Here is a 12,183-nt window from a genome sequence, read left to right as displayed (position 1 = left end):
CTTCATTGGCTGTAGAGTGCTTTGAAAAGTCCAGTAGTCATGAAAAGTACTACATAGAGGCAAGTCTTCCTTTCTATTCACCCAGGGAGTTGAGGGCAGAAGATGGGCACCCAGATCAACCACAGTCCAGAGGCCAAACTCACCCAGAGAAAAGGTAGGTTGGAGGAGAGAGGGTGTCCATTCATCAGGGTGCAGAGAGCAATGTAATATGGCAGCTAGCAGTCTAGGCTATTTTTTGTGAAGCCCAGACAAACACTCTACACTTACTCCTAATTAGTCTTGAGCTCACTTTTGACCGGGCCACCAGCTAAGAAAGAAGTTAAGTCATTACAAACTCAGTAAAATAGTTACCTGCTAGCCATCTCAAAAGTCTTTGTCTTGATGAGTTGAATCCTTTGTGGATTTAATGGAATGGTCCAATTGTGTACTAACTGTGAAAAGCGTAAAACAGTCAACATGATTCAAACCCTTGAATTTCTGTGCATGAAAATATTCTTCCAACATGAACCAATGTCAGGTAATTGTTGTACTTAACCCTTTAAAGTATTATATTTAGAGTTACCTTGAACAAAATGGAAACCTAATGACAAGTTAATAGCTGAGATGCATTGAATAGCTTTGCGGGAATAACTTTTCATTTTGAATCAATGGGAAAAACCATGGGATGATAATTACATTGTCCTACTGAATTAAATGGCACAGGTTTTGACACCGGTCACCCAGCTCCCTGCCCACTTCCTCCCCCTGCCCACCCCACCCACCCCCCAATCCCAACTCAGCTGATCACTTATGTATGCAGCTAGGGGCAGTTGCTGAATGGATGAGGCAAGCTACCCCACTCTCATGTATTTCCTTACGCCCAGGTCAGTAACAGCATTACCAGAGGCTTAGAGACAGGGTTTTTGCCACACTTTTTTAAAGTACCAATTAGCAGTGGGAAGAGGGCACAAGCCATGAAGGCGATCTTTTGACGATTGGATGCTGTTATTGTTATTCTATCATCTACAATTTCTTCTGATTTGAATTTTACTTCAAATACCCCGTGAGGGCTGTAACTTCACTGCGCAGTAACAAATGCACTCTTGTTGGTCAGTGCTTGCAATCCAGAACATGGTAGGGTCGGTAAGTGTTCAACACACCAGTGAATACACAACAGGGCCAGCTGGACTAGAGGGAGTCTTGCAAGTCACATGACCCCAAGAGGGAAATAGAATTAATGTTTCAAAATACTACGACCTGCTGATGACGTCTTCTTCCTCTGCCGCCATCTTCAACCTGTTCTACTTGAATGTTGATGTACTCCTCTGTATTCCTGTGAATTTGGTCTTCTGCAAACGGTCCTGCGATTTCTAGTTTGAGAAGAGCATTGTCTCCAAAGTTTGTGAGGTTTAACACTGAAAAGGATTTTAATCAAGGACTGTAACGGGCATCATTGGAAAATAAGAGGGTAACAGCAACGAAAATATAACCTTAACAACCATCGGTTTAATTCAAAATGGGGTGAGCGTTGTCCTGGACACCAAGTGTAACGACATTACAATGCATTCACCAAAATTTTGTCTGCTCAGTACTTCTAGTCAAGTTATAAACAAGAGTCCTTCGTCAAACTTTCCCAGTGGAAAATCAAGCTGTTCATTTTTTTTTATTATGGACGTAAGTGCCCTTTTTTTTTGTATTTTTCCAGCTTTATTTCTGAGACAAAGCAAAAGATATCAGGCTGAGTGGGTTGTACAGGTAAATATGAACATTGGAACAGGAGGAGCCTTTTTTATCTCCTTGGGCCTGTTCCACCATTCAGTGAGATCATTACTGATCTGCGACCTAACTCCATATACTTGCCTTTGCTCCATATCCATTAAAAGCTTTGGCTAACAAAAATACAATGATGGAGTTCTGCTGGCACTATAGAGCACACAAGTTCAGTCATACTGCGTAGAGTTCTGGTCTTCCTCTTGCAAATTTTATATGCAATGATTGCAGAGTGTGCATAGAAGGGTAACAAGAATTAATCCAAATGTAAAGGAGATGAACTTTGAGTAAAGATTAAATATGAAGAAGACATTTGAGGTGGATCTCATTAAATGACTGACATTATCAGTCAGGCTCGAAGTGTGGCTCACTTAGACGTGCTATAATCTACATATATTCACACACAGGGCCCTGTCCTTTGTGCCTTTTTAAACTAAGCAGAAGGTTAGGGGACAGCCATTTACTAGTCCACTTTCCATGGCATTACCACTCAGAGTTGACTGGCTTGTTTGAGTTTGAACAAAAACTTGGCAGTTAACTGCTCCCTGGTGCATTTTCCATGTCAATGCCTCTACCAATCAGAGTCCACTTGCCAACTAATCAGCATCCTCTTCTTATGTTGCTCCCTTTGTGATTTGGTATTCTTGCGATTCTGTTCTGATAAGCTCTTTTCTTATTCTTTCTTGGGATGTGGGCATTGCTGGCAAGGACAGCATTTGTTGCCTATCCCTAATTGCCCTTGAACTGAGTGAATTTACTAGGCCATTTCAAAGGGCAGTTAACCCAATGCTGTGGGTCTGGGGTCACGTGTAGACTAGGCCGGGTAAGGATGGTCCCATAGGACAGTATGGGTTTTTAAGACAGTTGATTATAGTTTCGTGGTCACCATTACTGAGAGTAGCTTTCGATTCTAGATTTATCATTTGAAGTTAAATTCCACCAGCTGCCCTGGGTGGGATGTGAACTCATGCCCCCAGAGCATTAGCCCAGGCCTCTGGATTACTAGTCCAGTGACATTGCTACTACACCATCATCTCTCCCCCAGTGTAGGACAAAAAACTTAAACGGGGGCGGAATTTTATGGCCCTCCCGTTCAAAGGTCCATTGGTTTCAGTGGGACCGAAAAATCCCGTCAGCATAAAATTCTGCCCAGCATGTCTCCTTTTATTCAGCGATCCTAAATGACATCTATAACTTAACATGGAAAATTCTCAGACGAGTAGTTCTCTATTAGATTTCACGTTCTTTTTGTTTTGAACTACCTGAAACATTTGTGCGGTAATCCCTTTTCTGTGACTCTGGTTACATGTATAATTAGATTCGTTCGTTAGATGCGACAGTGAATTGGAATCACTGTGTAATAGCACAACCTGGCCACTGAAGTGACTCTTCCCCACACCCACCACCCCCCCCCACCCCAAAAATTATTCAAAATACTTAACTGAAAATGTTTCATCCGAAAATTTTTGATCCATTACTTTTTCTAAGGGCAGAATTTTCCTGTTGGCGTGCAGGGAGCGGGCCCCGCAGGTCCACCCGTAAAATGACGGGTGATGACGTTGGGCGAGCGTCCTGATGTCACCGCGCGCCATCGCAATATTTCATTGGGCGGGCACGCTATGTTATCCACTGCGCACCCGCCATTAATTAACGGGCCGCTTAAGGCCCTTGACTCACCAATCGACGCCGATCTTTCGGCGCCCGTGCAATCTTCGGGTCAGCCCCACAGGCACAACGGGCAGGCGGGTAGAGCACACTTGTATAAACCTCATCCACGGGCGGGGTTAGAGGGTTCACTGGGGTCACGAATGTGCTCTTTCAACTATTGATTTTTCAAAGTTTTTGAAATTTGCCCGTGTGATCTGCAATACTTCAAAACGCATACCAGCTGCTTTGTCTGGACTCTTAGCCTTCAGGTCGGCACTCTGCAGTGAGGAATCTTTTTTGGGCCTGCAGGTTTCAGGAAGCCTCCCCTTAGCCTGGGAGTGGGAGTTGAACTTTCCACCAGAGGCACCTGCCCTGAGGAGGAAGGGAGGGCTAGAAGGGAGAGGAGGCCTGGAGTGCACATTCAGCCTCCAGGGGAGCCACCTTTGGGAGGACCAGCGCAGGCACAAGGGGCAAGGGCCAAGGGGTAGACCAAGGCAGAAGGGGCTACAGAAGACACTACTATCCTGCTGCCAGGGTATACAGGCGGTGAAGCAGCTACCTCGATATGTCTGAGATGCAGTGCCGAAGGAGGCTCCGTCTCTCAAGAGAGAGTCAACTCTATCTGTCAGGTGATAGGTCCTGAGATCTCCCCTAACTGTGTGGGTGGACACCCCATGCCAGTGGCTCTGAAGGTCACAGCTGCCCTCAACTTCTATGCCCCTGGTTCCTTCCAGGGCTCGGTGGGTGATCTTTGCAGTGTCTCCCAATCAGCTGTCCACACTTGTGTCAAGCAGGTTACAGAAACTCTGTTCAGGCGGGCATTGACCTTCATACACTTCCGCTGGGACCAGGCAAGCCAGACACAGTGAGCCAGAGGCTTCACGGCCATTACTGGCTTCCCCCACATCCAGGGTGCAATAGACTGTACACATGTGGCCATCAAGTCACCAGCAGGTGAGCCCGGTGCCTTCATCAATGGGAAGGGCTTCCACTCCATGAACGTGCAGATAGTGTGTGACCACAGGATGCTGATTCTACAAGTCTGTGCAAGGTACCCAGGCAGCTCCCACGACACCTTCAACCTCAGACACTCCCAGGTGCCGGGGCTCTTCAGTGCTCCAGCCCGACTTGATTGATGGCTGCTGGGTGACAAGGGCTATCCCCTCAGATGGTGGCTCATGACGCCTCTCCACCATCCAAGAACAGAAGCTGAGCAGCAGTACAATAGGAGCCACGCCTCCACAAGGGCTGTGGTGGAGAGAGCCATCGGTCTTCTTAAGATGCGCTTCTGATGCCTGCACCACTCAGGGGGCGCACTCCAGTACCCCCAAGATCGTGTATCAGTGAGTGATTGCATGCTGCACTCTCCACAATCTTGCGCTGGAAAGGGGGGACACAGTGGACGATGAAGGCGGCTGCACACTAGAGTCCAGGGAGGCACGGACACCTGGGAGGCTTTAATCCAATGAACCTTCAGCTAGCACACCACAGATGGACCTCCAGGACAATCCTGGGCTGAAGGCTCCATACTCAATACCTAAGTGCCAAATCATCCAGGTTAGGAACAGTAACTCAGAGCCTTGTTAATAAAGCTGAATGTCTCACAAAGCACTCCTAACATTTTTGGAAACTATACACATGCAGAAGAAAAGAGGCACCCTCAGCCATGGTCACATGTCCTAATTTAATATCACAAGCAAAGAAACTTAATGAAACAAAATGACAAGGGTGTTCCAATTCAAAGCAATTCATAAAATCCTCATCTTGGGCCAACACAAAAGCACCAGTGATAAACCCGTGCCATGCCTAAGGGGCCTTATGTTTTCGTTTCCGGGTGCTACATCTTGGTGCTGCCCCATCGCTGGGAGTGGCATCTGAACCAGCTGCTGACTCTGCTGTCCTGTTGGCCTCGATGACCTTGGCGGCCGTCCTCTGGCCTGTGGAGCCTGTGCTGATCCCACTTGGGAGGGAGCTGCCAGTTCCATAGCTGGCGTCTCCCCAGACATCGCAGCCTCACCGGATGCTACGGTCACTGGAAGAGGGGCGGAGTGGTCACTGGAAGAGTGCCACCCTCATCTGGAGTGCCCTGAGAGGTGCCTGCAGAGACGACAGGCAGCTGCTGCGCCAACATGAGTTTGCTTCGGGCCTCCCTGCTCACCGTGGATGGATGGGCACCGAGCTGGGAAACTTAGTACCCACACCATTGCCCACACTAGCACTGACCAGCTGAGGTCAATGCTGATGTGAGGCTTGTTGGTCCAAGTGCATCCTCAAGAAGTCCTGATGGGTCTCCTGGAGGAGCCTCACCACGTGAATTGCCACTCACTCCATGGAGGACGCATGGCACTCAGACATGTGGCTCATTGCTTCGGTAATCGTCCACATAGATTCCTCCACCACGGAGACCAAGCCAAGCATAGCCTCATGTATCTCCTCCAGATGCTCCCGCACACCCGGTCGCATTTCCTGCAGCTGCTGCGTTGCGGATGACTCCAGAGGCACAACATCAGGCAGGCACCGACTGAGCATGTGCCTGGTCACCTGCAGCCCTCCGACTGCTGGCGCCATGGGCACTCTCTGTCTCTGCCAGCTCCTCCAGCGACTGTGAAGTGCCCTCAACGCTGTGCCCCAGGACACTAGACAATGTTCACACCGAGGTGCTAGTATCTGTGCTGGTGCCTGCCTGGCAGAGATGGTGTGAAGCTGGTGAGACTTCAGGGCCCTCAGGTGTGAGGGGGGGCCTCTGCTGCTCCTACTCCTGCCCCTTCTCCGATGATGCTGAAAGGAAGAACAAGGACATTGGATCAGGTAATGTGGAGACAATGACAAAGTGCATCCCTGTCCCCCGGATCATTATGCGCTTATCCTTTCATAAGCAATGGTGAAGCCAGGTTGCAAAATTAAATCACTGAACATTCAGCACTGCTTTGGCTGTTGGGAGAACAATGCTGACCTCACTGTTGGGTGTAACTACCTGGCTGTGGCACCCCAGCCTCACCGACACCAGTGGACCTGGGTGCATCCAAATCCAGGGCCTCCTGCTCAAACCGGCTGAGAATGGCTAACTGCGCCTGGCCGCCGCCAGCCCTCACACACTCTGCAGCATTATGAGCATTCTTCTCCTGAAAACGAGTGAAGAGCATTGATTAGTGCAAATTGTACCTGGACCCTCTTCGCACACACCCCACCCCAAACAAAGTGAGACATATCAGGACTCCAGTGTCCCCTTACCCCGCTGCTGCCGAACACTCACACAAAGGTGCTAGGCCTGTCCCCCACCCCACCCTACGTCACATTAGGCACCACACGGTATATCCTTCCATAGCAAGGAGGCGCAAGCACGTGGAGTGTTGAGGGCAGCAGATGGTTCGTTGCCATGCCACCTTGAATCTCCCAGCTTGTCATCACCCTGATTTGGACATGTCCTCCAGTTCCAGCACTGCGCCTAGGTGCAGCTCCTCCAGGTTGCCCCCAAATCAGTCATGTAGGTCTCAGTGTACCACATGCTGCGGGTGCAGAACCCATCTCGTCACCACCCTCTCAGACTGACCTCAGCATGGGCAATATCTACTGGCCACCCAGCAAAGGACACGTGTCGTCAATGATTCAATGCAGTCACTACGTTCAGGCTTGGGGTTCGGGGGGGTTCGGGGGTGCAGCAGGGACGAGAGCCAACCTGCTGGGTTGAGTGACCAATGCCAACATTGTCCTCACCCTTCCAGAGCACAACAAATCATTGAAGCACTTGTGACACTGGATCCAGGTGCTCTGCACCACATCACGGGAGCTCACCACCCCCGCCACCTCCTCCCAGGCACGTTTCGTCATGCGGAGGGGCCTCCTCCTCCCATCCTGGGGAAACAGCACCTCCTGCCGTGCTGCCACCTTCTCAAGGAGGCCAGCAAGGCACTCATTGGAAAAATGAGGGGGACTCTGGCCTACCCTCCAGCCTGGCCTACCCCGATGGTCTACCCTCCGGCCTGGCCTTCCCCGATGGTCTACCCTCCGGCCTGGCCTGCCCCAATGGTCTACCCTTCGGCCTGGCCTGGCCTGCCCCGATGGCCTACCCTGCAGACTTGTATAACCTCCATTATCCCTCTGCAGAGCCCTTTGCCCAGCCATTGTGAGTAGCCTTTACAAGGCTGCCAGACCTTCCTTTTTACAGGTTACCAGGTCACCATTGGACCCTGTGGGCTGAGTGCGCCTGCTGCCGCCTGCCCACTCCCGCTTTGCATGGCAGTCCTGAAGTATGCTGGTTGGGCCTTAATTGGCCTGCCCACGCAAAATGGCAGCGTGGACCTGTTCGCAAGCAGCGATCGGGTCCGCGCCCGCGCCTGCTCCCACTCAGCCTCCCCGCCGTCCAGAAAATTCTGCCCTAAGGTGATTGCTATTGCCATGTTTAAAAAGAGCAAAACCAAAATTAAACTTCTCCACAAAAACAAAATTGCACGCCATATTTCACAATAACATGATTACGTCTCTCTTGTGATTTACCTATTGCAGCTTTTAATACTTTCAGTAAAACTTTACTTGAATGTCTCAGCCTCTCCTAAAAACTTTGGGTTTGGTGCCTCATATTTATCCAGAGTTGTGAGCTGAATTTGGATTGTACAGCCTAAGCATGTGCAATGTATGTGTATTCTCCAGCCTGCATCACGACTGTTCTATCAGTTAAGCTGAATGAATATTGTCCTTTATCTTCTAGTAGCTGTGCTAAAGTTTTTTTTTAAATCATCGGAACATAAGAAATAAGAGCATGAGAAGATCACATGACCCTCATGAACTCAATAAGGTCATGGCTTAACCTCTACCTCAAATCCACCTTCTCACCCTTTTCCCATTTCCCTTGATTTTGTTAATTCCCAAAAATCCATTGAATATACTCCAATGCTAAAAGTTCGCAGCCCTCTGGGGTAGATAATTCCAATGATTCACAAATCTTTGAGTATTTCAGTCCTAACTTGCCGACTCCTTATCCTGAAACTATGTCCCCTAGTCCTAGATTCCCCAGCAAGGGGAAATAGCCTCTCAATATCTACCCCGCCAAATCCTCTAAGAATGCAAATATTTTAATGAGATAATCTCACATTCTTCCAAACTCCAGAGAATATAGGCCAATTTTATTCAAGCTCTCTTCACAGAGCAGCCCTGTCTTCTTAAGAATCAATTAAATGAACTTTTGTTTCTCCCCCTTTAGGACAAGTGTGCACAGTACTGCAGGTGTGGTTGTGCTAAAGCTCTGAATAATTACTGCAAGACTTTCTTACCTCTTGTACTCCAAACCCCTTGTAATAAAGGCTAACCCTACCATTTGCTTTCCTAATTGCTTGCTGTACCTACATATTAACAATTTCTGCTTCATGTACAAGGACATCCCAATCGCTCTGAATACCAACATCTATTTTTCGATTCTTCAAAGTTATTGAAGGATAATAAACAAGTAAATGTCAAAATCTGTATTTAAGTCAACTTTATATTGAGCTTTTCACTTTAAACAAAATTGCTGTATTTGAGAGAGAGAAACAAATCACCAAGTACCATTTACATTTCATGCTTTATAAGCTTAAGTGCATATTAAGCGGAGGAAGAGAGAGATAGAGAAACCAGAAAACTGAGGTTAAAGATAACTACTGAGAGGAGTGAGGGATGGGTAAACAAAGGGCTTAAAATTCTGTTGTGGCGGAAGGGCAGAAGCTGTTGGATTGTCCGTGCAGTGGGTGGGGTACAGAATTTGAGGCAGAACTCAGTTTTTTTACTAGGTCTCCATCTCATGTAAAATTATGAACAAATTTTTGTCCAGTGAAGTGACTGACTCTTCTGCCTGCTCTCCATACCCAAAATTTGCTTTTGGAAGCCAGGAGAGAGGTGAGGGTGAGGGTCGGGGGAAGGGGTCTGGTGGTGGGGGGGTGGTCGGTGGTGGGGGGGGGTGGTGGTTGAGGGGAGATCGTGTGTGTCTGAGTATATCCTCCCTGAGTTATGCCCATTACACTTTCCTGAGCTCCAGGAGAGCTCAAGCCAGCTGGGAGCGAGTATGTTGTGGATCTCGAGAAAGGCCCCAAACCTGAAGAGTAAAAATAACCCAATCCCTCGAATACTTTTTAAAAGATGGGCAGTTGTCCGACAGTAAGGGCAGTAAAAGTGGAGCATCACTCCTTCAACACTTCTTGGGGTTCAGCGATATTGATCTGAATGGCTGGGATCTCTTCATGCTTCACAGGGTGGCACATCTGATTCACCTATGCAGTTGCATGATCGCATCTCTACCATTTAGGACAGGTTGCAGGCTCAGTGTCCCACTCCACTGCACTTCCACTGGTTGGGGCAGGGACCCCAGAATCTCAGGGCTACAGACATTTTAGGTGTTCAAAATATAGTAATCGCTATTTTCTTCCATTCATTCATTCATGGGGTTTGGGCATGGCTGGCTTGGCCAGCATTTATCGCCCATCCCTAATCATCCTTGTTCAGAGGGCACTTAAGAGTCAACCACATTGCTGTGGGTCTGGAGTCACATGTAGGCCAGGCCAAGTAAGGACAGCAGATTTCCTTCCCTAAAGTACATTGCTGAACCAGGTAGGTTTTTTTTTTACCACAATTGGCAATGGTTTTGTGGTGATCATCAGACTTTTTTAATTCCAGATTTTTATAGGATTTGAACCCAGGTCCCAGAGAGTCTCTGGAATACTAGTCCAGTAACAATACCACTATGCTGCTGCCTGAGGTGAGCATCAAGTTGGCCAAATATATTTCACTCATCCTTGATTTTTATCATATTCTTGGTCATTGCTGGTGGTAGAGCACAACAGGCATCTTCCATTATTTGGGAAACATCACTATCTGAATAGTCCCACGGAATTACTCTTCAGAGCTCTAATGCCAATACATGGAAACTATAACCAGTTTTATACTAATACGGCAAGCTAAAATCAAACCCCAAAAGCATCTGTTAACTGATGAAGCAAAAATAGTGATAAAATTGCTTCTCAAGTCAGCAGTAATAAGGCAGGAATAGTTTCAGGACCTAGACTACAATCAATTGGACAAGTTCAGCTCTTAAGCATAAAAACTTATTTGTGCGTACTTGATTAAGTGTTCAGTTGAAATTCCTCGGCCCACTATTTTAATGAAGTCATTAACCTACTTGGGTTAAAACTGCGAGCAGAAAAGAATCATCTGAGTGCGTTAACCAACCAGTTAAAAATAGCAAGATGAATGTCTACCTTTAATGATGTGACACCTCCCTCTATTGCTTTATTACTGGCTAACACCCTTCAAACTGTCGACCATTCAGTGAGTACAGCTTGATGATTTGTAATTGAGAGGAAAGGCGAGGTTTCTATAATGGAGTTAATTATATGTGTACAGTGCAGGCAGTTATATTTTTTTGAAAAAATATAATAGATTCCACAGCATTCACTGTAATTGTCCTCAATTGCTGCTATTTTCCGGAGGCATTTTGTGAGCATTTTACAAAGCAGTCAAGTTGCTCCACTCCCAAATTCTATTTTTAAACAGGTAAATGTCCAAACAGTCAGAGCTAGACAACCTCACTATAACCCTGCTCTGCCACTCAGCAATTACTGGCATCATGAATCTCCAGACAAGATAGTCCAGGAGCTTTGAAACAAGGCTCTATTTCAAGTTTATTCATACTTAGGAGAACACAAACCAGGGTGCTGGAGGATAAAGCTCACATCTGCGGCAGGGTGGAAAATGCAGAAAAACGCAGCAGCAACAAAAAAAAATCTGGTCTTTGAAAAAATTGTCAATTTGTTTCGGAGAGTGTGAGGGCCAACTGCAGAGATGGATTAGCAAAAGCCTCTCTACAAATAGAGTATGGCCAGCAGTGAGAGAAACTTTCAAATAACAAATGGTGTGCGTTGCCATAACAAATTATTACACTGCAGGCGGGCCATCGGGTCACCGAAACCTGACTTGTTGAACTGTAGAAGCTTTAGAAGGCTAAAGACATCGCAACAAATTTATGCATTCCTTCATAACGTTATGATATAATGCCATTTTAAAACATCGCCCAGAGATTAAGACCATTTTACAAATGTGCAAAAACCACTAAAAATGTCTAATTTAGAAAACAAAAGACTGCCTTTTGTCAAGAAGCATGTTATTTCATCAAGACAAATGGATACCAGCCTTTGCCTTTCATTAGCCCGTCAAACCTTTATCCATTTTCATAGGTTTTTTGCTAGCATATCCTTTCACCAGTAATTTAGATCAATGCCTGAATGCAGGTACAATAAATTTTTATCTGGTGCCTTTCTAAAATGGTCTTTCAGGGATGAAACCACAAATCCTTCAAATACAGCATGCACCATTCCGTCTGGCTGGTGCATTGTTGTCTAATTTATTGAAATAACAAGCGCAGTGTAAAGAGAAATCAGAAGCTTCCACAGTAACTCAAACTCACCAAATTTACAGCAATCAGGAAGCTATTTTGGTCCATCGGGTTGGGAGGTGTCCCAGAACTTTACAGCAAAAAAAAATGGAGCCAGTAAAACATCTGTGGGCCATAAAATAATTTGGCAACAGTGGGAACCAACTACACTTTACTAATAGGTGCCCTTGGACAAATGCAAAAGAACTCTCATCCTTCATGTAACAGTCACTTGACAATTTTGCTTTAATTTCTGTAATTCAAACAGAGTGCTTGGCACATTATCTGATGCACGCACAATACCAAGCCCCTAACTACCGTGTGAAAAATAACCAGCTGCTCGACAAACAGAGCTCACAATGGAGCAAAGATAAATTTAAAAGATAGAAAACGAA

At 46.7% G+C, this 12,183-nt stretch overlaps 1 protein-coding gene across 1 annotated transcript in view; it reads right to left on the bottom strand.

Moving 5' to 3' along the window:
* The window catches only part of oca2 (oculocutaneous albinism II), a 530,409-nt gene that overhangs the window by 351,269 nt on the left and 166,957 nt on the right, over nt 1–12,183 (bottom strand). The window contains exons 7-8 of the mRNA XM_041198655.1: nt 1,237–1,394; nt 352–431 (exon numbers count right to left, since the gene is read on the bottom strand). Coding sequence (XP_041054589.1) covers nt 352–431; nt 1,237–1,394 — 238 coding nt within the window. The remainder of the gene's footprint in view (nt 1–351; nt 432–1,236; nt 1,395–12,183) is intronic.

This window comes from Carcharodon carcharias, chromosome 11, assembly GCF_017639515.1.
Source record: "Carcharodon carcharias isolate sCarCar2 chromosome 11, sCarCar2.pri, whole genome shotgun sequence".
Classification (NCBI taxonomy): domain Eukaryota; kingdom Metazoa; phylum Chordata; class Chondrichthyes; order Lamniformes; family Lamnidae; genus Carcharodon; species Carcharodon carcharias.
This window is presented reverse-complemented; position numbering and strand designations above follow the sequence as displayed.